This window comes from Pelophylax lessonae, assembly GCF_965119305.1.
Source record: "Pelophylax lessonae genome assembly, chromosome: 1".
Lineage (NCBI taxonomy): Eukaryota > Metazoa > Chordata > Amphibia > Anura > Ranidae > Pelophylax > Pelophylax lessonae.
The window spans coordinates 889,372,449-889,399,990 of NC_138768.1; the positions used below are offsets into that span (position 1 = coordinate 889,372,449).

A 27,542-nucleotide genomic window follows, 5' to 3' on the forward strand; every position below is an offset into this window, starting at 1 on the left:
GGGATCAATTAAATTGCGGGATAGTCTGTGTTGGTACGTGTGGGATCCACCTTTCCAAGTTTTTGGGGTTCATCTCATACTTCTGAAGATTTGAGGGTGCTGCCTGTTCCATACTCCTCCTACTCCTCATCCTGCCTTTAGGGGTACAAACAATAGTAATTGGGGCCTAGTGTGCTTCTGTACGTGTGAGATACATACACTTTTTTTGATCATATTTCTTATTCCGCTATTCAATAAAAACCTTTGGGGATCAGTTAAATTGCGGGATAGTCTGTGTTGGTACGTGTGAGATCCACCTTTCCAAGTTTTTGGGGTTCATCTCATACTTCTGAAGATTTGAGGGTGCTGCCTGTTCCATACTCCCCCTACTCCTCATCCAGCCTTTTAGGGGTACAAACAATAGTAATTGGGGCCTAGTGTGGTTGTGTACGTGTGATATACATACACTTTTTTTGATCATATTTTCTATTCCGCTATTTAATCAAAAACCTTTGGGGATCAGTTAAATTGGGGGATAGTCTGTGTTGGTACGTGTGAGATCCACCTTTCCAAGTTTTTGGGGTTCATCTCATACTTCTGAAGATTTGAGGGTGCTGCCTGTTCCATACTCCCCCTACTCCTCATCCAGCCTTTTAGGGGTACAAACAATAGTAATTGGGGCCTAGTGTGCTTCTGTACGTGTGAGATACATACACTTTTTTTGATCATATTTCCTATTCCGCTATTCAATAAAAACCTTTAGGGATCAATTAAATTGCGGGATAGTCTGTGTTGGTACGTGTGGGATCCACCTTTCCAAGTTTTTGGGGTTCATCTCATACTTCTGAAGATTTGAGGGTGCTGCCTGTTCCATACTCCTCCTACTCCTCATCCTGCCTTTAGGGGTACAAACAATAGTAATTGGGGCCTAGTGTGCTTCTGTACGTGTGAGATACATACACTTTTTTTGATCATATTTCTTATTCCGCTATTCAATAAAAACCTTTGGGGATCAGTTAAATTGCGGGATAGTCTGTGTTGGTACGTGTGAGATCCACCTTTCCAAGTTTTTGGGGTTCATCTCATACTTCTGAAGATTTGAGGGTGCTGCCTGTTCCATACTCCCCCTACTCCTCATCCAGCCTTTTAGGGGTACAAACAATAGTAATTGGGGCCTAGTGTGGTTGTGTACGTGTGATATACATACACTTTTTTTGATCATATTTTCTATTCCGCTATTTAATCAAAAACCTTTGGGGATCAGTTAAATTGGGGGATAGTCTGTGTTGGTACGTGTGAGATCCACCTTTCCAAGTTTTTGGGGTTCATCTCATACTTCTGAAGATTTGAGGGTGCTGCCTGTTCCATACTCCCCCTACTCCTCATCCAGCCTTTTAGGGGTACAAACAATAGTAATTGGGGCCTAGTGTGCTTCTGTACGTGTGAGATACATACACTTTTTTTATCATATTTTCTATTCCGCTATTTAATCAAAAACCTTTGGGGATCAGTTAAATTGGGGGATAGTCTGTGTTGGTACGTGTGAGATCCACCTTTCCAAGTTTTTGGGGTTCATCTCATACTTCTGAAGATTTGAGGGTGCTGCCTGTTCCATACTCCCCCTACTCCTCATCCAGACTTTTAGGGGTACAAACAATAGTAATTGGGGCCTAGTGTGGTTGTGTGCGTGTGAGATACATACACTTTTTTTGATCATATTTTCTATTCCGCTATTTAATCAAAAACCTTTGGGGATCAGTTAAATTGGGGGATAGTCTGTGTTGGTACGTGTGAGATCCACCTTTCCAAGTTTTTGGGGTTCATCTCATACTTCTGAAGATTTGAGGGTGCTGCCTGTTCCATACTCCCCCTACTCCTCATCCAGCCTTTTAGGGGTACAAACAATAGTAATTGGGGCCTAGTGTGGTTGTGTACGTGTGATATACATACACTTTTTTTGATCATATTTTCTATTCCGCTATTTAATCAAAAACCTTTGGGGATCAGTTAAATTGGGGGATAGTCTGTTTTGGTACGTGTGAGATCCACCTTTCCAAGTTTTTGGGGTTCATCTCATACTTCTGAAGATTTGAGGGTGCTGCCTGTTCCATACTCCCCCTACTCCTCATCCAGCCTTTTAGGGGTACAAACAATAGTAATTGGGGCCTAGTGTGGTTGTGTGCGTGTGATATACATACACTTTTTTTGATCATATTTTCTATTCTGCTATTTCATCAAAAACCTTTGGGGATCAGTTAAATTGGGGGATAGTCTGTGTTGGTACGTGTGAGATCCACCTTTCCAAGTTTTTGGGGTTCATCTCATACTTCTGAAGATTTGAGGGTGCTGCCTGTTCCATACTCCCCCTACTCCTCATCCAGCCTTTTAGGGGTACAAACAATAGTAATTGGGGCCTAGTGTGGTTGTGTACGTGTGATATACATACACTTTTTTTGATTATATTTTCTATTCCGCTATTTAATCAAAAACCTTTGGGGATCAGTTAAATTGGGGGATAGTCTGTGTTGGTACGTGTGAGATCCACCTTTCCAAGTTTTTGGGGTTCATCTCATACTTCTGAAGATTTGAGGGTGCTGCCTGTTCCATACTCCCCCTACTCCTCATCCAGCCTTTTAGGGGTACAAACAATAGTAATTGGGGCCTAGTGTGGTTGTGTGCGTGTGATATACATACACTTTTTTTGATCATATTTTCTATTCCGCTATTTAATCAAAAACCTTTGGGGATCAGTTAAATTGCGGGATAGTCTGTGTTGGTACGCGTGAGATCCACCTTTCCAAGTTTTTGGGGTTCATCTCATACTTCTGAAGATTTGAGGGTGCTGCCTGTTCCATACTCCTCCTACTCCTCATCCTGCCTTTAGGGGTACGAACAATAGTAATTGGGGCCTAGTGTGCTTCTGTACGTGTGAGATACATACACTTTTTTTGATCATATTTCCTATTCCGCTATTCAATAAAAACCTTTGGGGATCAATTAAATTGCGGGATAGTCTGTGTTGGTACGTGTGAGATCCACCTTTCCAAGTTTTTGGGGTTCATCTCATACTTCTAAAGATTTGAGGGTGCTGCCTGTTCCATACTCCTCCTACTCCTCATCCAGCCTTTTAGGGGTACAAACAATAGTACTTGGGGCCTAGTTTGATATACATACACTTTTTTTTATCATATTTTCTATTCCGCTATTTAATCAAAAACCTTTGGGGATCAGTTAAATTGGGGGATAGTCTGTGTTGGTACGTGTGAGATCCACCTTTCCAAGTTTTTGGGGTTCATCTCATACTTCTGAAGATTTGAGGGTGCTGCCTGTTCCATACTCCCCCTACTCCTCATCCAGCCTTTTAGGGGTACAAACAATAGTAATTGGGGCCTAGTGTGGTTGTGTGCGTGTGATATACATACACTTTTTTTTTAATCATATTTTCTATTCCGCTATTTAATCAAAACCTTTGGGTATAAACAATTAAATTGCGTGATAGTCTGTTTCGGTACGTGTGAGATCCACCTTTCCAATTTTTGGGGCGCATCTCATACTGCCGAGGATTTGAGGGTGCTTCAGTCTGCCTCCTGCCTGTTCCGAACTCCTCCTACTTCTCATCCTGCCTTTAGGGTAGAAAAATTGTAATTGGGGCCTAGTGTGTGTTTGTACGTGTGAGATACACCGTTTTGTAAAATTTGTCCTATTCCGCTATTCAATATACACCCTTTTGGAGTGTAAAAAATTAAATTACGGCATAGGCTGTATCGGTACGTGTGAGATACACCTTTTAAATTTGTTTGGCGCATCTCCTTCCCCCGCCAAGGATTGCAGGGCGCTTCAGTTTGCCTCCTGTTCCCAACTCCTCCTACTCCTCTTCCTCATCCTGCCTTTAGGGTACGAAAAATTGTAATCGGGGCCTAGTCTGTGTTTGTACGTGTGAGATACACCGTATTATAAATGTTTTCCTATTCCGCTATTCAATATACACCCTTTTGGAGTGTAAAAAATTAAATTACGGCATAGTCTGTATCGGTACGTGTGAGATACACCTTTTAAATTAGTTTGGCGCATCTCCTTCCCCCGCCAAGGATTGCAGGGCGCTTCAGTTTGCCTCCTGTTCCCAACTCCTCCTACTCCTCTTCCTCATCCTCCCTTTAGGGTACAAAAAAATTTAATCGGGCCTAGTCTGTGTTTGTACGTGTGAGATACACAGTTTTTTATCCTATTCCGCTATTCAATATACACCCTTTTGGTGTAAAAAACATTAAATTGCGGCATAGTTTTCATATTTGACTGTGAGATACACCCGTGCGATACTGTTGTTCTTTTGTTCCGCTATTCAATAAACACCTTTCTAGGGCAAGATCTTAAATTACAGAAATATGAGGAGACCGTCAAATAGGGGCCGTGGCCTGGGTCGTGGTGCTGCTGGTAGAGCTCCTGTTGCAAGGAGAGGACGTGGTCGATCTGTGCCAGCTACACGCACAAGTGAAACACCTTCCTCAAGTGTGAGTAGGCGACAGAACCTGCATCAGTATTTGGTAGGGCATCATACGCCTCTAGAAGTGATGAGGCCAGAACACAGAGAGGCAATAGTAGATTGGTTTACTGCTGACAGTGCCTCCAGTTCCTTCACATTGTCTCCCACCCAGTCTACTGCAGAAAGGTCAGAGTTGGCACCTGCAGCCGATGTCCAACCGTCTTTCACCTCACCCCCTTGAAAATCAGGCAAGCAGTCTGAGCCCCAAGCCATACAGCAGTCTCTTATTCTTTTTGAGGACTCTGTCAGCAGGGTTTCCCAGGGCCATCCACCTAGCCCTGCCCCAGAAGTGGAAGAGATTGAGTGCAGCGATGCCCAACCACTTATTTCTCAAGATGAGTACATGCAAGGACCATCGCAGCACGTCTCCGATGATGACGAAACGCAGGTGCCAACTGCTGCGGCGTTCAGCATTGTGGAGACCGACAAGGAGGGCAGGGGTGAAGACTGGGTGGAAGATGTGGAGGACGATGAGGTCCTCGACCCCACATGGAATGACCGTCATGCAGGTGACCTGAGTAGTTTGGAGGAAGAGGCGGTGGTCGCACAGAGCCACCAGCACAGCAGAAGAGGGAGCAGGGTGCAGAAGCGGAGCGGCCGTGCCCTAGACACTACGCCTGCTACTGCCCAACGCAGCAAGGGAAGGAGCGCACCAAAGTCAGCTCAAAGGAGTTCTCTAGCGTGGAAGTTCTTTAGAAAATGTGCTGATGACAGGACACGAGTGGTTTGCACCCTGTGCAATCAGAGCCTGAAGCGAGGCATAAACCTTCTCAACCTGAGCACAACCTGCATGATCAGGCATCTAAGTGCAAAGCACGAGCTGCAGTGGAGTACACACCTTCAAAACCAAGAAACGTCTCTGGCTCATCCTGCTTCCTCTTCTGCTGCAGTCTCGGCAGCTCCAGCCACATCTGTAGTGATACCGGCACCTGCCACCCCGCAAACAGACGATCTGTCAGCAACACCACCACCTGGGTCACCAACCATCTCCACAATGTCCCGTGAAAGCGTTCAGCTTTCCATCTCCCAAACACTTGAGAGGAAGAGGAAGTACCCCCCTACCCACCCGCGATCCCTGGCCCTGAATGCCAGCATTTCAAAATTCTTGGCCTTTGAAATGCTGTCATTCCGTCTGGTGGAGTTTTAAAAACCTTATGTCGGTGGCTGTCCCACAGTACGTCGTGCCCAGCCGCCACTACTTTTCCAGGCAAGCCATCCCTTCCCTGCACAACCAAGTGGGGGAAAAAATCAGGTGTGCACTGCGCAACGCCATCTGTGCCAAGGTCCACCTAACTACCGATACGTGGACCAGTAAGCACGGTCAGGGGCGTTATATCTCCCTAACGGCACACTGGGTAAATGCAGTGGCGGATGGGCCTGAGGCGGATAGCAATTTGGCGCATGTCCTTCCACCACCGAGGATTGCAGGGCGCTTCGGTTTGCCTCCTGTTCCTAACTCCTCCTACTCCGCTTCCTCATCCTCTACCGCCTCCTCATCCGCACAGCGTAACACCTTCACCACCAACTTCAGCACGGCCAGGGGTAAACGACAGCAGGCAGTTTTACAACTTGCCTGTTTGGGGGACAAACCACACACCGCGCAGGAGTTGTGGAGGAGCATGGAACAGCAGACAAATGAGTGGTTGCTGCCAGCGAGCCTCAAGCCCGGCCTGGTGGTGTGCGATAACGGGCGAAATCTCATAGCAGCTCTGGGCCTAGCCGGTTTGACGCACATCCCTTGCCTGGCGCATGTGCTGAATTTGGTGGTGCAGAGGTTCCTTAAAAACTACCCCGATATGTCAGAGCTGCTGCAGAAAGTGCGGGCCGTCTGTGCGCACTTTCGGCGTTCTCACCCTGCTGCTGCTCGCCTGTCAGCGCTGCAGCGTAACTTCGGCCTTCCCGCTCACCGCCTCATATGTGACGTGCCCACAAGGTGGAACTCCACCTTGCACATGCTGCAAAGACTGTGCGAGCAGCAGCAGGCCATAGTGGAGTTTCAGCTGCAGCACGCACGCGTGAGTCGCTCTGCGGAACAGCACCATTTCACCAGCAATAACTGGGCCTCCATGCGAGACCTGTGTGCCTTGTTGCGCTGTTTTGAGTACTCCACCAACATGGCCAGTGGCGATGACACCGTTCTCAGCTTAACTATCCCACTTCTATGCCTCCTTGAAAAAACAATTCGGGCGATGATGGAAGAGGATGTGGCACAGGATGAGGAGGAGGAGGAGGATGAAGAGGTAACATTTCCAAGGCTTTCAGGGCAGTCATTCGCAAGGGGCTCCGAGGGTGGGTTCCTGCACACACAAACGCCAGGGACACAATTGTCCATCAGGGGCACAGTTCTGGAGGATGAGGAGGAGGAGCTGGAGGAGGAGATGGAACCATGTTCACAGCAGGGTGGCACCCAGGCCAGCTCATGGCCATCACTGGTGCGTGGCTGGGGGGATACAGAGGACACGGACGATACACCTCCCACAGAGGACAGCCTTTCGTTGCCTCTGGGCAGCCTGGCACACATGAGCGATTACATGCTGCAGTGTCTCCACAACGACCGCCGAGTTGCCCACATTCTAACTTGTGCTGATTACTGGGTGGCCACGCTGCTGGATCCCCGTTACAAGGACAACGTACCGTCCTTAATTCACTCACTGGAGCGCGATCGCAAGATGCGTGAGTACAAGCGCACGCTGGTAGACGCGATGCTGCTGGCATTCCCACCTGACAGCGGGGCCACAGTGGAAGCACAAGGCAGAGGAGGAGGAGGAGGAGGAGGAAGAGGTCGCCAACGCAACCAGGGCACCACCAGCACCTCAGAAGGCAGGGTTAGCATGGCCGAAATGTGGAAAAGCTTTGTCAGCACGCCACAACAAACAGCAGCACCAGCAGCTCAGATGGAACGTCTTAGCAGGAGGCAGCATTTTACCAACATGGTGGAGCAGTATGTGTGCACACGCCTACATGTAGTGAATGACGGGTCTGCCCCCTTCAACTTCTGGGTCTCCAAATTGGGCACATGGCCTGAGCTTGCCCTTTACGCCTTGGAGGTGCTGGCGTGCCCTGCAGCCAGTGTATTATCTGAACGGGTATTTAGCACGGCTGGGGGCGTTATAACAGACAAGCGCAGCCGCCTGTCCAGAGACAATGTGGACAAGCTCACGTTCATTAAAATGAACCAGGCATGGATCCCACAGGACTTTTCCGTACCTTGTGCAGAATAGCGATGGATACCGACCTTACCCACCCATTGTTCCATTTTTGCTCTTTCTCACTCTTTTGGGGTGTACCCTCATTTAAAATTTGTGAAAAGAAGCAGTGTTGGCTACCTCGTCCTCCTCCTCAGGGCCAGATTAACGTAGGGGCTATTGGAGCTGCAGCTCCAGGCCCCTACCTTTTATATAGGCCCCGGGTTGGCCATATTCACTGTTACCGCTCTTCTGTCACTTGTAAACACAGAAGTCTGGCTTCTATGCTCGCTTCCCCAGGCAGCTCCCTCAGAACCTCCCCACACAGCACGAAGGCCTGACAAGGAGGGACAGTTGCCGATGCATGGATGTGTTTATGGGCTTCAGAGACAGCATCCCATGTTGAATTAGGCATGCATGGCTGCACCCTTCCTCCTCTGGGTGCATGCCAAGGCACGGCCCTTAAGGCCCTTCAAAATCCTCAGCACCAAGCCCATGATGCTCTTAATCCGGCCCTGGTCCTCCTCCACCGCCGCTTCCACCTACACCGCACATAGGTGTGCGCAGCCTATTGCATTAGGGTGTGCACCCCAAAGTTGAAATACACATGCATGTGTTTGCCTACATGTACATGGCCCCGATACATTACTCTCCCTGCTGGCAAAGAGAAATAGAGCAGAGCAGGTCCGAGGGAGATCTTTCCCATCTCCTCACTGGCAAACAGAGTGATAATGCTATGTGCCCTAGGTGATTAGGGTGTGCCCAGGCATATCCGGCACACCCTGTGCGCACGCCTATGAGACCGCCACATCCACCACCACCTCAACCTCCCTCCTACTCCATATGGGCCTCGTCCTTCAGAGATGAAGAACATTGTTTTATTTTTCTGTTTTTTTTTTGTTGTTTTAAGTTATTTCCCTATCCACATTTGTTTGCAGAGCACTTGCCATGCTCTTAATTACGTTTTGCTGCCATTTGCAGCACTCTAGCCCTTTCCTTTGGTGTTTTAGAGCCATTTTAGTGCCTGAAAGTTCGGGTCCCCATTGACTTCAATGGGGTTCGGTGTCCGGGAAAAGTTCGGCAAAAGTCCGGGACACGGACCCGGACTTTTTTTTAAAGTTCGGCCGAACCCGCCGAACACGGACATCCAGGTGTCCGCTCAACTCTATTACTGACTTGATCTTGCAGAGCTGGTTTAAATAGAGTGGAGCAGCCCTGCCATACTATACACTTTTACACCGGGTTCAGCTGTAAACTCAGTCCCTGACTATCTCTTAAAATCAATCATCATCATATCTGCAATCTCTGACCATCTCCTGTTTCATGTCTGCAATCTCTGACCATCTAATGTACCATGTCTGCAGTCTCTGACCATCTCCTGTACCATGTCTGCAGTCTCTGACCATCTCCTGTATCATGTCTGCAGTCTCTGACCATCTCCTGTATCATGTCTGCAGTCTCTGACCATCTTCTGTACCATATCTGCAGTCTCTGGCCATCTCCCGTACAATGTCTACAGTCTCTGACCATCTCCTTTATCATATCTGCAATCTCTGACCATCTCCTGTACCATGTCTGCAGTCTCTGACCATCTCCTGAACCATGTCTGCAGTCTCTGACCATCTCTTGTAAAATGTCTGCAGTCTCTAACCATCTCCTGTACTAGGTCTGCAGTCTTTGACCATCTCCTGCAATAATGTGTTTGCAGTCTCTCACCATCTCCTGTAGTGTCTCTCTGGTGGTGAGGTGATGTGAGGTGTATATGTTTTATACAGGCAAGGTGTGAGTGACCTTACAAAGACCCACCCACACACAGAAAATAATATTCACACATATACTGACAAAACATACACACACAAAAATAATTACATATATACTGTGATTAAATACAGTAGAAAAAATAATAGGTAATAGCCTTGCCCTCTGTACGTAGCATCCTCCTGAACCCTGCACGTGGCATCCTCCTGAATCCTTCATGTGGCATCTTCCTGACCCCTGCATGTGGCATCTTCCTGAACCCTGTACGTGGCATCTTCCTGCACCCTGCACGTGGCATCTTCCTGCACCCTGCACGTGGTATCCTCCTGCACATAGCATCCTCCTGCATGTAGAATCCTCCTACACCCTGCACATAGCACCAGCATACAGGGGGCACACTGACCACCAGCATACAGGGGGCACACCTGACCACCAGCATACAGGGGGCACACTGACCACCAGCATACAGGGAGCACACTGACCACCAGCATACAGGGGACATAACAAATTAAGTAAAACAACTACCATGCAACTAAAAAAATCTGAAAAGCAATAAGAGAATCTTGTTATCGGTTCCCTCATCTAACGTGCAACAATAAAAAACAAAAAATGCTGCACTGCCCTACACTTCATCTATAAAATTCTACAAATGGACTTATAATGGTAAAACCTATAAATGAATATCGTGTGCAAATCAACCAATGGTAAACAAAAGGTAAGAAATATCGCAGAGCTGCAATGTGCAAATAGTGGTAACCCCCCTCCCCCCATATATAATCACAATACATAGTAAAATTTATGTGCATATTTTACATTTTATTATTATATAGGGTGTTTCACCACTATTTGCACATTGAAGCTCTGCCGTATTTCTTTTCTATCTCATGGACGAAATGTGAGAAATAACATATATATCATACAATCATTCCATAAACACATCCCACATACACCTCACAGATCATTTCAAGGAAATATGCTTATAAAATAGTTTACCATTTGCCCAAAAAAAAACAAATATGTCCCCGGATTTCATTTTAAAAATCTGGTCACCTTACAATATGGTCCACAAGGTGGTGACCTAACTTCTCTCAGATGGAATGCACAGACAGGAAGTGACGAGGTACAAACAGGAAGAGATGTAAAATACTGACAGGAAAGGATGTAAGATACTGACAGGAAGTGATGTAAGATACTGACAGGAAGTGATGTAGTTCCACAGAGGAAGTGATGTCAGCTATAAATAAGAATTTCAGAAGCGAGTCGGGAGGAAGTAGAGAGGAGACGTTGCTGGAAGTGGCAGCAGAGGAGGTAATAAGATATTATTTTCTATATATAATCTTTAATTACATAAAGAAAATGTTCTCCTTCCGTTTTTATGCTGGGGGAACAGAAAACGAGTAACACAAAACACTGAGAATCAGATTGCAGTCCCCCAGTGAAATCACATAAGTAGGATGAGCAACAAAACTTCCTCCCGCTCTCCTGTAGCGCCCTCTCCAGGCAGAGCCGAGGTACTCATAATCTATCTGGGGAAGAGGCAGAGCTCGGGGTGATCCCGACACTCACCTCTGGAAATATTCACCAGCTTTCCTTCCTCATCACTACTAACATTAATCCCGTCCTCTGCCCCAACACCAACTGGGCCCCCACTCCTCACCCCCCATCCAACACCGCTGTCCCCCATTCCTCACCCCCCCCCATTTAACACCACTCTCCCCCATTCCTCACCCCCCATCTAATACAGCTGTCCCCCATTCCTCACCCCCATCTATCACCCGTGTTCCCTACTTCTCATTCCTCATCCAACACTGTTGTTCCCTTCTCCTCACCCCCCTTTCCACACTGCTCACCTATATTTCACAACCCCCACTGACACTGTTGTCCCCCACTACCCAATGCTGCCACCTTTCTTTCACTCGCGTCTCTCATGATATCGCTCTTATTTCTATTAAAAAAGCACAGACCTGACCGGAGAGGTGAGGAGGATTCTGGGAGGTCACATGACATCACTCTTATTTCTATTAGCAAAACACAGACCTGACCAGAGAGGAGCGGAGGATTCTCAGAAGATTCTTAGAAGGACACAAGGATCTCTACAAGGACGTCATGATGGAGAATCAGCCGCCCCTCGCATCACCGGGTAAGAGGAGACTTTATTGTAAAAGAGAGAGCAGTACGGAGAAACAATGTATTCAGTCAGTGTGTGTGTTTCCTACAGATGGATCCAGTAATGGGAACCCACCAGAGAGATGTCCCCATCCTCTGTATTCCCGGGATTCCACACAGGAAGATCACACCATCCCCCACCATCACCAGGTAGGTAAAGATGGAAGTAGAGATCGTAAAAGTGATCTGACTGTATGAAAATATAATCCACTTTTAGGTATAAGGTTATTTGTGCTCACATTTTAAAGAAACCATTCCCTGTTATTTTGTTTGTTTAGAATTAAAATCTGATAGATATAAAAGATGAGGTTAAAGAGGAAGAAGAGACGTATGTGAGGGGTGATCAGCAGTTCAGGGAAGAGGTTGGGATGATGGACAAAGTTAAAGAGGAGGAATCTTCTCCAGACATCAGCACAGGTGAGTGATGGCCACTAAATACAAAAACTGTTTGGGTATATGGATTGATGTTTGAGGATCAGTAGATCCACTTCTACAAAGACATCATGATGGAGAATCAGCCGCCCCTCACATCACCGGGTAAGAGGAGACTTTATTGTAAAGGAGAGAGCAGTACGGAGGGTCCACCTAGATCCACCATCATCTGATAAACACATAGAAACAATGTATTCAGTCAGTGTGTGTGTTTCCTACAGATGGATCCAGTAATGGGAACCCACCAGAGAGATGTCCCCGTCCTCTGTATTCCCGGGATTCCACACAACTTAACATTAAAGAAGAGATAAAAGAGGAGGATGATGAGAAATTTGTAATGGAGGAGGCTGAGTTTCCAAAAGGTCACAGAAAGCAGTACCAGGACACCATGGTGGAGTCATCCAGTTGCAGAAATCCACCAGAGAGATGTCCCCGTCTGTATTCCCGGGATTCCACACAGGAAGATCACACCATCCCCCACCATCATCAGGTAGATGAGAATGTAGGAAAGTGATCCCAAGCCCTAAGAGATATCATTCTTCTCTTATTATTATTTCTGCCATTTTGTTGGTTTAGGATGAAGATCTGATAAATGTACAAATTGAGGTTATAAAGGAAAAGACGTATGTGAGGGGTGATCAGCATTTTACAGAGGAGGTTGGGATGATGGACGCAGTTAAAGAGGAAGAAACTCCTCCAGATATCAGCTCGGGTAATTATACAAGAATGGGTTAAAGCTTACTTAGTGATGTTTGGTTGGGTGGTATCATTGATCTGGTTAGTTGTCATAGTTTGGTGTTGTGATTGCACCCAGAAAAACATCATACTAGATATCTATACTGGTATGGACTGGGTAATGTGTTAGGATCTATACTGGTATGGACCAGATAATATGTCAGGATCTATACTGGTATGGACTAGGAAATGTGTTAGGATCTATACTGGTATGGACTGAGTAATGTGTTAGGATCTATACTGGTAAGGACTGGGTAATGTGCTAGGATCTATACTGGTATGGACTGGGTAATGTGTTAGGATCTATACTGGTATGGACTGGATAATGTGTTAGGATCTATACTGGTATGGACTGGGTAATGTGTCAGGATCTATACTGGTATGGACCAGATAATATGTCAGGATCTATACTGGTATGGACAGGGTAATGTGTTAGGATCTATAGTGATATGGACTGGGTAATGTGTTAGGATCTATACTGGTATGGACTGGGTAATGTGTTAGGATCTATAGTGATATGGACTGGGAAATGTGTTAGGATCTATACTGGTATGGACCAGATAATATGTTAGGATCTATACTGGTATGGACAGGGTATGTGTTAGGATCTATACTGGTATGGATTGGGTAATGTGTTAGGATCTATACTGTTATGGACAGGGTAATGTGTTAGGATCTATAGTGATATGGACCAGGTAATGTGTTAGGATCTATACTGGTATGGACTGGGTAATGTGTCAGGATCTATACTGGTATGGACCAGATAATATGTCAGGATCTATACTGGTATGGACAGGGTAATGTGTTAGGATCTATACTGGTATGGACTGGGTAATGTGTTAGGATCTATAGTGATATGGACTGGGAAATGTGTTAGGATCTATACTGGTATGGACCAGATAATATGTTAGGATCTATACTGGCATGGACTGGGTAATGTGTTAGGATTTATACTGGTATGGACTGGGTAATGTGTTAGGATCTATACTGGTATGGACTGGGTAATGTGTTAGGATCTATACTGTTATGGATTGGGTAATGTGTTAGGATCTATACTGGTATGGATTGGGTAATGTGTTAGGAAGGAAAGGATGCCACATCATTTGATGGAAATGAAAATTATCACCCTACAGAGGGCTGAACTCAAAGACACCCCGAAAATCAAAGTGAAAAAATGATGCAGCAGGCGAGTCCATTTTGGTGAAATGTCACCAAACTAATGAGACGACGGATGGTGTCCTGGGGTATTTCCTCCCAGATCTGGATCAGGGCATCACTGAGCTCCTGAACAGACTGAGGTCCAGCCTGGCGGCATAGAATGGACTGAAACAGAATGTCCCAGGGTGATTCTATTGGATTCAGGTCAGGCGAGTGTGGGGGCCATTCAATGGTATCAATTCCTTCATCCTCCAGGAACTGGCTGCATACTCTCACCACATAAGGCCGGGCATTGTTGTCCACCAGGAGGAACCCAGGACCCACTGCACCAGCATATAGTCTGACAATGGGTCCAAGGATTTCATCCTAATACCTAATGGCAGTCAGGGTGTCATTGTCTAGCTCAGGAATGGGCAACCTACGGCCCGGCGGACCTTTTTATTCCAGTCCGTGGAGCGCGCAGTGTTCCCCGACCCCTGGGCCGCGGACCGGTACCGTGGATCAAACTGTACTGGGACGCCCTGGGAACTTCGGCAGTGGCGGCCGGGGCGCACTGCTCTGTGCCCGTCCTTTGCGTGACAATAGCAAATGAAAATTCGCTATTGTCACACGGATCCTCCTCCTGGCCAATCAGGAAGCGGGTCCTCCCACTTCCTGATTGGCTGAAAGGCAAATCCCATGCCATTGGCCGAGGAGGAGGTGGGAGGACTGAGGACTCGAGGAGACATCGGGGGACTGAAGAGAAGCACTGCCTGAGGTAAGTGCACTGGTCTCGCGTGGGTGGGGGGGCCCTGGCATATCTGCATTGAAAGGGGGCCCTGGCATATCTGCATTGAAAGGGGGTATGCTGGCATATCTGCATTGAAAGGGGGCACGCTGGCATATTTTCATTGAAAGGGGGCCCTGGCATATCTGCATTGAAAGGGGGCACGCTGGCATATCTGCATTGAAAGGGGGCCCTGGCATATCTGCATTGAAAGGGGGCCCTGGCATATCTGCATTAAAAGGGGGCACGCTGGCATATCTGCATTGAAATGGGGCCAACTGGCATATCTGCATTGAAAGGGGGCACGCTGGCACATCTGCATTGAAAGGGGGCCCCCTGGCATATCTGCATTGAAAGGGGGCACGCTGGCATAACTGCATTGAAATTTAAATTGAGTTTATATTAATTCACACATACACACCGTCCATCTACTCTTGGTCCGTCCCCTGGGTCCAATATATGAACCCATTGCGGCCCTCGAGTCAAAAAGTTTGCCCACCCCTGGTCTAGCCTGTAGAGGTCTGTGCGTCCCTCCATGGATACGCCTCCCCAGACCATCACTGACCCACCACCCAACCGGTCATGCTGAACGATGTTACAGCCAGCTCAGCGTTCACCACGGCTTCTCCAGACCCTTTCACGTCTGTCACATGTGCTCAGGGTGACCCTGCTCTCATCTGTGAAAAGCACAGGGTGCCAGTGGTGGAGCTGCCAATTCTGGTGTTTAATGACCAATGCCAATCGAGCTCCACAATGCCTGTCAGTGAGCACAGCGCCCACTAGAGGACGTTGGGCCCTCAGACCACCCTCATGAAGTCTGTTTCTGATTGTTTGGTCAGAGACATTCACACCAGTGTCCTGCTGGAGGTCATTTTGTAGGGCTCTGGCAGTCCTCATCCTGTTCCTCCTTGCACAAAGGAGCAGATACCGTTCCTGCTGATGGGTTAAGGACCTTCTATGGCCCTGTCCAGCTCTCCTAGAGTAACTGCCTGTCTCCTGGAATCTCCTCCATGCTCCTGAGACTGTGCTGGGAGACACAGCAAACCTTCTGGCAATGGGAGGTATTGATGTGCCATCCTGGAGGAGTTGGACTGCCTGTGCAATCTCTATAGGGTCCAGGTATGGCCTCATGCTACCAGTAGTGACACTGACCCCAGCCAAATGCAAATCTAGTGACAAACACTCAGAAAAGATGAGTAGGAAAAATGTCAGTGGCCTCCACCTGTAAAACCATTCCTGTTTTGGAGGTCGTCTCATTGTTGCCCATCTAGAGCACCTGTTGGTAACAACCCCCTCTGCTACTTGACTGAGCAGATGAATATCCCAGGAGTTTCCCTGACTTGATGCTATACTCTGATTATAAAGTGTTGAGCAGTGTATATGAGTGTGGAAAACTCTTGGTAATTTTTCTTGTCTTCTGACAGACGGACTCTGTGGTGGGAATAGAAGGACATCGGAGGAAGATGTGACTACAGAAGATAATGACATGGCATCTTCTCCAGAAGTAAATCCCGTTCCTCATAATATACATGACAGACCTCACCATTGGAGGAGATCATTGGAATCTCCTGATACTTCACATAGTCCTCTAATATCTGACAGTGGCGACGGGTGCGGAAAACCATCTCATCTCAGGGAATCTTCTTTATACCATACAGGAGACAATTCATTGTCATGTTCAGAGTGCGGGAAATGTTTTAGTAAAAAAGGAAACCTTCTAAAGCACCAGAGAATACACACAAATGAGCTTCCCTATTCATGTTCAGAGTGCGGGAAATGTTTTAATGAAAAAGGATACTTTCTTCAGCACCAGAGAATTCACACAGGGGAGCGTCCCTATTCATGTTCAGAGTGCGGGAAATGTTTTAATCGTAAATTAAGCCTTCTTAGACATAAGAGAATACACACAGGTGAGCTTCCCTATTCATGTTCTGAGTGCGGGAAATGTTTTAATGAAAAAGGACACCTTCTTCAGCACCAAAGAAATCACACAGGTGAGCGTCCCTATTCATGTTTAGAGTGCGGGAAATGTTTCACTCAGAAAGGAAATCTTCTTAACCATCAGAGAATGCACACAGGTGAGCGTCCCTATTCATGTTCAAAGTGCGGGAAATGTTTTAATCATAAAGGAAACCTTCTTAACCATCAGAGAATACACACAGGTGAGCGTCCCTATTCATGTTCAGAGTGTGGGAAATGTTTTAGTCATAAAGGAAACCTTCTTAACCATCAGAGAATACACACAGGTGAGCGTCCCTATTCATGTTCAAAGTGCGGGAAATGTTTTAATCGTAAAGGAAACCTTCTTAAACATGAGAAAATGCACACAAATGAGCTTCCCTATTCATGCTCTGAGTGTGGGAAATGTTTTAATGAAAAAGGACACTTTCTTCAGCACCAGAGAATTCATACAGGGGAGTGTCCCTATTCATGTTCAGAGTGCGGGAAATGTTTTAATGAAAAAGGATACTTTCTTCAGCACCAGAGAATTCACACAGGGGAGCGTCCCTATTCATGTTCTGAGTGCGAGAAATGTTTCACTCAGAAAGGCAATCTTCTTAACCATCAGAAAATGCACACAGGTGAGCGTCCCTATTCATGTTCAGAGTGCGGGAAATGTTTTAATCGTAAAGGAAGCTTTCTTAGACATAAGAGAATACACACAAATGAGATTCCCTATTCATGTTCTGAGTGTGGGAAATGTTTTAATGAAAAAGGACACTTTCTTCAGCACCAGAGAATTCACACAGGTGAGCGTCCCTATTCATGTTCAGAGTGCGGGAAATGTTTTAATCGTAAAGGAAGCCTTCTTAGACATAAGAGAATGCACACAGGTGAGCTTCCCTATTCATGTACAGAGTTCAGGAAATGGTTTACTGAGAAAGGAAACCTTCTTAGGCATCAGAGAATACACACAGGTGAGCGTCCCTATTCATGTTCAGAGTGCGGGAAATGTTTTACTGAGAAAGGAAACCTTCTTAGCCATCAGAGAATACACACAGTTGAGCATCTCTAATCTTGTGCAGAGTGCGGGAAATGTTTACCTAAGAAAGAACACCTACTTACACACAGGTGAGCGCCCTTTTTATTGTTACGAGTGCGGGAAATGTTTTCCAAACAAAGGTTTATTTCTTAGAAACCACAAAGTTCATACGGGCGAGCGTCCTATTTCATGTTCAGAGTGCGGGAAAGTTTACAAATACAGGAAATATAATGAAACATCAGAGTGCGCCCCCTGCTGGTACTACGGGAAATGGATTCTGGATTGTAACGGGTAGAACTGTTTAGTCCATAAACAAATGTGAAACCACCACAGTCCACTCGGGGTTGGTTTACACCTGCATCGCCCTCTGACCCGCTGTGGATGGGGCAGGGAGCCCTTATGTTAACCCTGTAAAGCCCACGCCAGTACGCAGCAACCGTATGCTGTTGCGGCACAACCTCATTCAGTTGAATAGCATTGCCCAATGTGACCGGGGGGGGGGGGGTGAGGTTTGCAGCAGCCGCAAATTGCAGTGCCATGTGTACCGCCCCATTTAAGGTTAAGGGGGTGGTAAAATCATGACTCAACTGTCTACCTTTACCGATCCCTCACCACATGAGGCAACAGGCAGGAAATCATGACAATACATGGGGCAACAAGTGAGCAATTAAGACAAGACATGGGGTAACAGGTGGGCAATCCGCACAATACATGGGATAGTAAGTGGGCAATCCGCAAAATATATGGAATAATAAGTGGGCAATCCGCACAATATATGGGGCATAAAACCAATGAAAATGGTGGCACTCCAACAGGTTATAGCGATGATATTTATTGCAGACAGTCAATACGGGATACAGAAAGGTGGACGCGTTTCACACGTAATATCGTGCTTGTTCACCACGGTGTGCGCACCTGTTGGTAATACATGGGGGCAACAAGTAGGCATTCATGACAATACATGGGGCAGCAGACAAACAATTCTGACAATACATCCTTTTTGTGTTCTACTTATAAATATGTATATAGATCTAACCTACTGGATGGAAAAAGATTACTGTAAAATGCATTAACCCACAGCAGCCAATCAGGATTCATCTTTCACTGGTGAACCTTCTTAGAAGGGGGTTGAGTTGAGACCTAGCATTGATTATAGGGTCCTCAATCGCATCACGGTCAAGAATGCATACCTGATGATTGGTTGATTAATTTTTTTGATTTATTAAAGTAGCCGGCATTTTATTGGTCCAACCAATGTATGATTATTAATACATTTGACACATTTGTTAATTATATTATAAAAGATTTAAGCTTTATTTTATTCATATCATTTACTGTGTGGTAATCGCTTATTCTGATTTTTACCAATGATTAGATGATCGGTGATTGGAATGTGATCAGTTCATAAAGAGTCATCCATTGGGGTTTTATTAGTGAGATGGAGGGTGGAGAAGGCACCACATTGACAGCCATTGAAGGCCCTTTCTAAAGCCCTAAACTTTTTGGTAACCTGTCTATGACAATAGTCTTCCAAACTCTATCTCACTGAGCTAAGGCCAGAAGAGTTCCAGGAGTTCTTCTCTGTCCACAGTTCCCAAACCAAAAGGAGACATCCACCACATCTTCAATCTTAAGGCCCTAAATGTCCTCAGCTGGGCCCAGGAGTTCTGCATGTAATCCACCAGGTCATAGCTTCTCTCTTTATCAGGGAGATATTTTGTTTTGACCACCCCATGTACATGTCCTGCAGCAGGGCAGCCCTTCTGCGCAGAATCACATACCTGTACGTCATCCACGTGTGCCGTCGGTGCTCAGCTTCCGCTGGACACAGTGGGAGCCAATCAACAAGTCCAGCGGACATGATGTCCACCGGCACCTTGCAATCGTTCCAGAGAGAGGCAGAACAGTGGTCTGTCGATGTAAACAAGGCAGATCGCCGTTCTGTTGGTAGGGAAGATGGAGATCCTGTGTTTCTGCTAATGGAGGAAGGAGATACAGGCGCACAGAGATTATATATAGTTCAGCCAGCAATAAATATCTAAAAATACCAAGGAGAGTCTGTGGAAGATCTGTCAGATCTACCTCACACTTTGTGTTTCGCAGTAGATGCTCTTACGGATTCTATAAGACAAATGTCACGGTTTGCTCTGATGACAATGCATATGCACAGAATCCTTTGGTTAAAGAGCTGGTCTGTGGAATTACCATGTAAGAAATTACTGGCTAGCTTCTCCTTTCAGGGAGAATGCCTTTTTGGTGATGATCTGGATAAGTATATCCAAAAGATCTCGGGAGTGAAGAGTATGTTGCTACCTGTAAAGAGAAGAGCAGACGTCCTTCCTTTAAGATCCCCAGCACATATAATACCAGTGCTTCCAGATCCAGGCAGTGGTGACGGCCTCAACTGTCTGCATCCGGACTCAAGTCTTCGGGGCAAGGTCAGAAAAATCCCTGGGTCCAGAGATCAGCCCAGTCTTTCTCTAAGCCCTCTCAGTGAAGGAGCGCCCCCACTCGCCTGAGTGGGTGGAAGGCTCCTGCAGTTACATATAAATTGAGGTTGAAAAAAGACACCAGTTCATCCAGTTCAACCCATAATGTGTGTGTGTTTGCTGTTAACCGCAGAAGTCTCTGAATGACGAAACCAGTCAGGGCGTGAGCAATGCAGTCACATAACAGCAGGACGCTAGGAGGGAGTCTCGGCAGCACTCGCAGACTTCCGGAACTCTGATGAGTGAGACGGAGGTCTGGTAGGCTCCCGCAAGTGTCTGCTGCTGCTTTGTTTTTATGTACATTGCGACGCTGTTTTATCCTGTTTGTTTTGTAAGTGCATTGGTGTAAGGGGTGTAACGGACCGTTTCAGCAGACAAGGGGTTAAAATCCATTTTCTGAGAGACAGGCACAGCTACTGCAGAACACCAAACTCCCGAACTGGATACAAAATAGCACTCCAACCTGGAACCTCACGAATAGCTGCTAGCAGACGAACAGGAAAAGCATACATCAGCTTACACTCCTAGCAATCAGTCTCCAACAGCATACAGTGAATCCACCCAAGAACGAGACAAAGCTCCGAGTTGAGGGTAAAACAGAAACAACATTTATTATAAGAACACAGCACACTTTTATAAAGAATTTGGAACATCCTTCCCCCAACAACCGCTTTCCCATTGGTCAATTGCACAGTACCTGCAGTTCCCAATAAGGTCCTCTCCAGCCATGCAAATGAGGGCTTGAAAATGAGTCAGCAGTGATTGGTCAGATAACTTGACCAGAAGGACTGCCATGCAAATGAGGACTTGAAAATGAGTCAACAGGGATTGGTCAGATACAGAACAATGGTTCCCTAACGAGCCCTCAATACACATTACTCTGAATGTCAATACATCCCTTAGCAGACAACAGGTGAGGTCATTAGCACACCTGACAATAGGTGAATGGAGAGCCACCTCAGACAGCCCGTCTCCTCAGAACTTCCTGTAATGACCATATTAGGAGTTGACTTCCTGTTCAGAGACTTCATGGCAAATGGGAACAAAAATCTTCATATTACAAGGGAGACATTTTTCCTGAATATGACTGTCCCATTTGTAGTAGTCAAAACCATATTTTCAGTGTTCAACACCCTCCTGGTCACCCAGCATTCACCAAATCCATACGAATTAGAACCAGGGGCTGTTTGTTCAGTAGATAGAATCTACCGAACGGCTGTGCAGAAAGGGAGAAATAAATCCTTCTGCACCGTAAAATTAACCCTTTAGCTGCCGGTCCATAATCCAAAGGCAGCAGGCGGGCAACCAGGCTCCTCCAATGCAATGTGGCGAGGTTGGTCTCGTCACAAGGGGGTTGGGCCATAATAAACTGATTTGTTAGCAATACTGCCATATGTGCCCTCTCTTTGTTTCTCCCCATGCACTCTACTTGAGCTCTGCACTTCCAGGACAACAGATACTTTCATACAAGTGGATCTTGGATGCATTGTGGTTCGAATATATAGGGTTCTGCTACCTTGAATTGGGCTGTTTTCTTACCATTATCTGGTAAGTGTGTTTCCCTGGGGGAGAGGTACACATGGTGAGGTGAAGGGATTGATGTTTACTTTTCCGGCTCCAGCACTGGTGACTAATCCCACGGTGGACTGCTTAGAGATGTTCCAAGTTGCACCTTGTTTTACGAAAACTTCTTTTATGAACATTTTTGGACTTTGTTTCAATGATTAATCATGTCATGTCTAGCGCTGCTTGTGTATATTTCTCTTGATTATTATTGGGGTGATATGCACTTTCATTGCGTACATTGTATACCCCTTCATGTTGTGGTCTTTAAGGTGCCCATCTTAGTTACATAGTTACATAGCAGTTGAGGTTGAATAAAGACAATAGTCCATCTAGTTCAGCCTGTGTAATGAATTATAGTTGTGTTACATAGTTAGCGAGGTTGAAAAAATACATCAGTCCATCCAGTTCAACCTATGATGTGTGTGTGTGTCTACTGTTAACCACACATTGTATACCCCTGTATGTTGTGGTCTTTAAGGTGCCCATCTAATAGTTTTTTGAAACTTTTGATGCTCCCTGCGGATACCACTGCTTGTGGAAGAGAATTCCACATCCTTGCTGCTCTGACACTAAAGAATTCCTTATGTAGTTTAAGGTTAAACCGTTTTTCTTCTAGTTTTAGTGAGTGGCCACGGGTCTTATTGTATTCTCTAGCTCTGAAAAGTTTTTTCCTGATGTTAGGGTCACCAGTACAGTATTTGTACATTGATATCATATCCCCCCTCAATTGTCTCTTCTCCAGAGAAAATAAGTTCAATGCTTGTAGTCTTTCCTCATAGCTGATGTCCTTCATTCCCCTAATTATCTTTGTTGCCCTTCTCTGGACTCTCTCAAGTTCTAGCACATCCTTTCTGAGGACCGGTGCCCAGAACTGGACAGAATACTCCAGATGTGGCTGGACCAGAGTCTTGTAGAGTGGGAGAATAATCTCTTTATTTCTGGAGTGAATCCCCTTTTTTATACATCCCAGTATTCTGCTGCCTTTGCTTGCAGCAGCTTAGCATTGCATGCCACTGCCAAGCCTGTAGTCGACTAGGACCCCCAGGTTCTTTTCCATCTTAGATTCAGCCAGAGGTTCCCCCCTAGCGAGTAACTTGTATTCATGTTTCTGACGCCCAAGTGCATTACTTTACATTTTCAACATTAAACCTCATCTGCCATGTAGTTGCCCACCCCATTATTTTGTTCAGGTCTGCTTGTAAGGTTTCCACATCCTGCATAGAAGTTATTGCCCTACTTAGTTTAGTATTATCCGCAAATACCAAGATTGTGCTAGATATCCCCTCCTCTAGGTCATTTATAAATAAATTAAACAGGATTGGTCCCAGGACAGAACCTTGGGGGACCCCACTTTCCACACCTGCCCAATCCGAGTACTCCCCATTTATCACCACCCTCTGGACTCTCTCCTGGAGCCAGTTCTCTATCCAGGTACTCATCCTATGGTCCCTACCTATGCACCTTAGTTTGTACAGTAAGCGTTTGTAGGGAACTGTGTCAAAGGCCTTTGCAAAGTCCAGATACACCACATCCACAGGCTTACCTTTATCTAGATGACAACTCACTTCATCGTAGAAGGTTAATAGATTGCTTTGGCATGAACGATCTTTCATGAATCCATGCTGATTACTACTTATAATACCCTTTTCATTACTAAAGTCTTGTATATAGTCCCTTAACATCCCCTCCAAAATCTTGCAGACTACTGATGTTAGGCTGACTGGCCTATAGTTACCCGGGATATATCTCGGCTTTTTTTAACCACTTCAATACAGGGCACTTTCCTCCCTTCCTGCCCAGGCCAATTTTCCCCTTTTAGCGCTGTTGCATTTTGAATGACAATTGCGCGGTTATGAAACACTGTACCTACACCAAATTTATGTCATTTTCCCCCCACAAATAGAGCTTTCTTTTGGTGGTATTTGATCACCTGTGGGGTTTTTTTTTTTTTTTGCTAAACAAATAAAAAATGACCGAAAAGTTTGAAAAAAAAAAAAGTTTTTTTGTTTATGTTATACAATTTTGTAAATAAATAAGTTTTTTCCTGCACTGATGAGACTGCACTGACAGGCACTGATGAGGAGGCACTGATGGAGTGGCACTGATAGGCGGCACTGATAGGCACTGATAGGTAGCACAGATATGCAGCATTGGTGGGCACTGATAGGCGGCACTGCTGGGCACTGATAGGCGGCATTGATGGGCACTGATAGGTGGTATTGACGGGCACTGATAGGTGGCACTGACGGTCACTAATGGGCACTGATAGGCGGCACTGGTGGGCACTGACGGGCGGCACTGATAGGCGGCACTGGTGGGCAATAATGGGCACAGGTGGGTGACACTAAAAGATGGCAATGATGGGCACTTGTGGTAAGCACTGATAGGGAGGGCACTGGCGGGCAGCACTGATGGGGAGGGCAATGGGGGGCTCCCCGAGCCCTGATTGCCATCCCTGGTTGCCATAGTGGGCATCCCTGGGGTCATAGTGGGCATCCCTGGTGGTTCTAGTGGCATCCCCCCCCCCCCGAGGGTCTGCACTGGTAATCAATGATCTGATTACCAGTGCCGACCCCCCCCCCTGTCAGGGGAGCCGCCAATCGGCGCTCCTTTACTCGTGCCTGTCAGGCACGAACTGAGGAAAGCCGATCAACGGCTCTTCCTATTTACTATGTGACCAGCCGTGATTGGACACGGCTGATCACATGGTAAAGAGCTACGTCAGTAGTCTCTTTACCAAGATCGGAGATGCAGGGTGTCAGACTGACACCTCGCATCACCGATCGCCGCTCTGCGCGCCCCCGGGGGGCGCCCAGAGCTGTACTATCCTGCCGCCGTCATATGACCTCCGGTCAGGATAATACAACCACATTCCCGCCGTCAATTGCCTATAGGGCGGGCGGGCGGGAAGTGGTTAAATATTGGTACCACGTTGGCTTTTTTCCAATCAGCTGGCACCATACCCGTCTGCAGACTATCTGTAAAGATCAAGAATAATGGTCTGGTTATCACCAGTTCTCAGGGGCATGGGCACTGGGAGGAAAAAGGGTCCCATCAGTGGCAAAAAAACAATGTAAATGCCTATGGAGATTTTTAAGTAGCGTACTTTGGCGCCATTCTACGGGTGTGCGCCAATTTAAAGCATGACATATTAGGTATCTATTTACTCAGCATAACATCATCTTTCACATTATACAAAAAAATTGAGGTTTGAGGTTTAGGGGTAATGTGTTTTTTTAATGAATTAAAGTGTATTTTTTCCCCCAAAAATTGTGTTTTTCCCTCACAAATTGCGTTTTCAAAACCGCTGCGCAAATACCATGTGACATAAAAAAATTGAAACTATCCCCATTTTTTTCTCTAGGGTCTCTGCTAAAAAAAATGTATAATGTTTGGGGGTTCTAAGTTGTTTTCTAGCAAGAAATACTGATACTGTTTGGTAGAAGATGAAGGGAGAACACCCTGAAGGCCAGTCCTGAAAAGTTACCTGTTAGAGCAAATCACCAAAACATCACCGGCTACAATCATCGTAAGTACGCTAAGTACAAAAATCCCTTGACCTGACTTCTCTCAGATGGAACGCACAGACAGGAAGTGATGAGATATAGACAGGAAGTGATTAAGATACTGACAGGAAGTGATGTGGATACAGACCGGAAGTGATGTTGTTACAGACAGGAAGTGATGTTGTTACAGACAGGAAGTGATGTAGTTACGTACAGGAAGTGATATCAGGTATTCATAGAACATTCCACAGTGAGTGGTGAGTCGGGAGGAATTAGAGAGGAGACGTAGCTGGAAGTGGCAGCAGAGGAGGTAATAAGATCTTATTTTATATTTGTAATCTTTAGTTACCTAAAGAAAATGTCTTCCTTCATTTTTGCCGCTGGGGGAACAGAAACAGAGGAACACATAACACTGAGGATCTGTTTCTGGTCCCCCCGGTGAAAACATAAAAGCATGGACGCACAGCGCGCTTCGCAACAGCAAAACTTTCTCCAGCTCTACTGCAGCGCCCCCACCAGACAGATCCGAGGTATCCACAATTTTTCTGGGTGAGAAGCAGAGCTCATGGTGACTTTGACACTCCCTTCTAGAAACATTCAGCAGAACGCCCCCCAACTAACATTAATCCCGTCCTCTGCCTGAAAACCAACTGGGCCCCCAGATCTGTATATGCTGGATGACCGGGAACCCCATAGATTGTCTGTGCAATCTATACTCTGCATGTGTCAGAAGACACCAGGCACGGCTGTCCCCCTCTCTTCACCCCCCATCTAACACCGCTGTCTCCGCTCCTCACCCCCCATCTAACACCGTTGTCCCCCACTCCTCACCCCCATCTAACACCGCTGTCCCCACTCCTCACCCCCCATCTAACACCGCTGTCTCCATCCTCACCCCCCATCTAACACCGCTGTCCCCCGCTCCTACCCCCCCATCTAACACTGCTGTCCCCCACTCCTCACCCCCATCTAACACTGCTATCCCCCACTCCTCACCCCCCATCTAACACTGCTGTCTCCGCTCCTCACCCTCCATCTAACACCGCTGTCCCCCGCTCCTCACCCCCCCAACTAACACCGCTGTCCCTCACCCCCCATCTAACACCGCTGTCCCCACTCCTCACCCCCCATCTAACACCGCTGTCCCCCACTCCTTACCCCCATCTAATACCGCTGTCTCCACTCCTCACCCCCCATCTAACACCGCTATCCCTCACCCCCATCCAACACCGCTGTCCCCACTCCTCATCCCCATCTAACACCGCTGTCCACACTCCTCACCCCCTATCTAACACCGTTGTCCCCACTCCTCACCCCCTATCTAACACCGTTGTCCCCACTCCTCACCCCCTATCTAACACCGTTGTCCCCCACTCCTCAGCCCCTATCTAACACCTTTGTCCCCCACTCCTCACGCCCCATCTAACACCTTTGTCCTCCACTCCTCACGCCCCATCTAACACCTTTGTCCCCCACTCCTCACCCCCCATCTAACACTGCTGTCCCCCACTCCTCACCCCCCATCTAACACTGCTGTCCCCACTCCTCACCCCCCATCTAACACTGCTGTCCCCACTCCTTACCCCCATCTAACACTGCTGTCCCCACTCCTTACCCCCCATCTAACACTGCTGTCCCCACTCCTTACCCCCCATCTAACACTGCTGTCCCCACTCCTTACCCCCCCATCTAACACTGCTGTCCCCACTCCTTACCCCCCCATCTAACACTGCTGTCCCCACTCCTCACCCCCCATCTAACACTGCTGTCCCCCCTCCTCACTCCCCATCTAACACTGCTGTCCCCCCTCCTCACTCCCCATCTAACACTGCTGTCCCCCCTCCTCACTCCCCATCTAACACTGCTGTCCCCCCTCCTCACCTCCCATCTAACACTGCTGTCCACCATTCCTCACCCCCCTCCCATCTAATACTGCTGTCCCCCATTCCTCACTCCCCCATCTAACACTCCTGTTCCCCATTCCTCACCCCCATCAAACACCGCTGTCCCACACTGCTGTCCCCCCTTCTCACCCCCATTTATCACCGCTGTGCCCCACTGCTCACCCTCCAACTAACATCGCTATCCCCTGCTCCTCACCCCCCATCTAACACCGCTGTCCCCCATTCTTTACTCCCAATCTAACCCTTTTGTTCCCCTCTCCTCACCCCCCATCTAACACTGTTGTTCCCCTCTCCTCACCCCCCTTCCCACACTGCTCACCTATATTCCACAACCCCCCACGGACACTGTTGTCCCCCACTCCCTATTTCCATATT

The 27,542-nt window shown here is 46.9% G+C and overlaps 2 protein-coding genes and 1 pseudogene across 3 annotated transcripts in view; all 3 read left to right on the forward strand.

The window, feature by feature from the left end:
- Window positions 1–27,542, forward strand: part of LOC309550814 — a 567,902-nt pseudogene that overhangs the window by 480,528 nt on the left and 59,832 nt on the right. The window lies entirely within an intron of this gene.
- The window catches only part of LOC309549090 (uncharacterized protein), a gene marked incomplete at both ends in the record, with an annotated part of 143,098 nt that overhangs the window by 69,067 nt on the left and 46,489 nt on the right, over window positions 1–27,542 (forward strand). Inside the window, one exon of the mRNA XM_082249103.1 lies at window positions 11,923–12,045. Coding sequence (XP_082105229.1) covers window positions 11,923–12,045 — 123 coding nt within the window. The remainder of the gene's footprint in view (window positions 1–11,922; window positions 12,046–27,542) is intronic.
- LOC309549156 (uncharacterized protein) lies at window positions 15,473–17,735 on the forward strand (the record flags this gene model as incomplete). Its single annotated transcript, XM_082249217.1, has 3 exons — window positions 15,473–15,482; window positions 16,402–17,553; window positions 17,638–17,735. The coding sequence occupies 3 exons, from the start codon at window positions 15,473–15,475 to the stop codon at window positions 17,733–17,735; spliced, it is 1,260 nt and encodes a 419-aa protein (XP_082105343.1).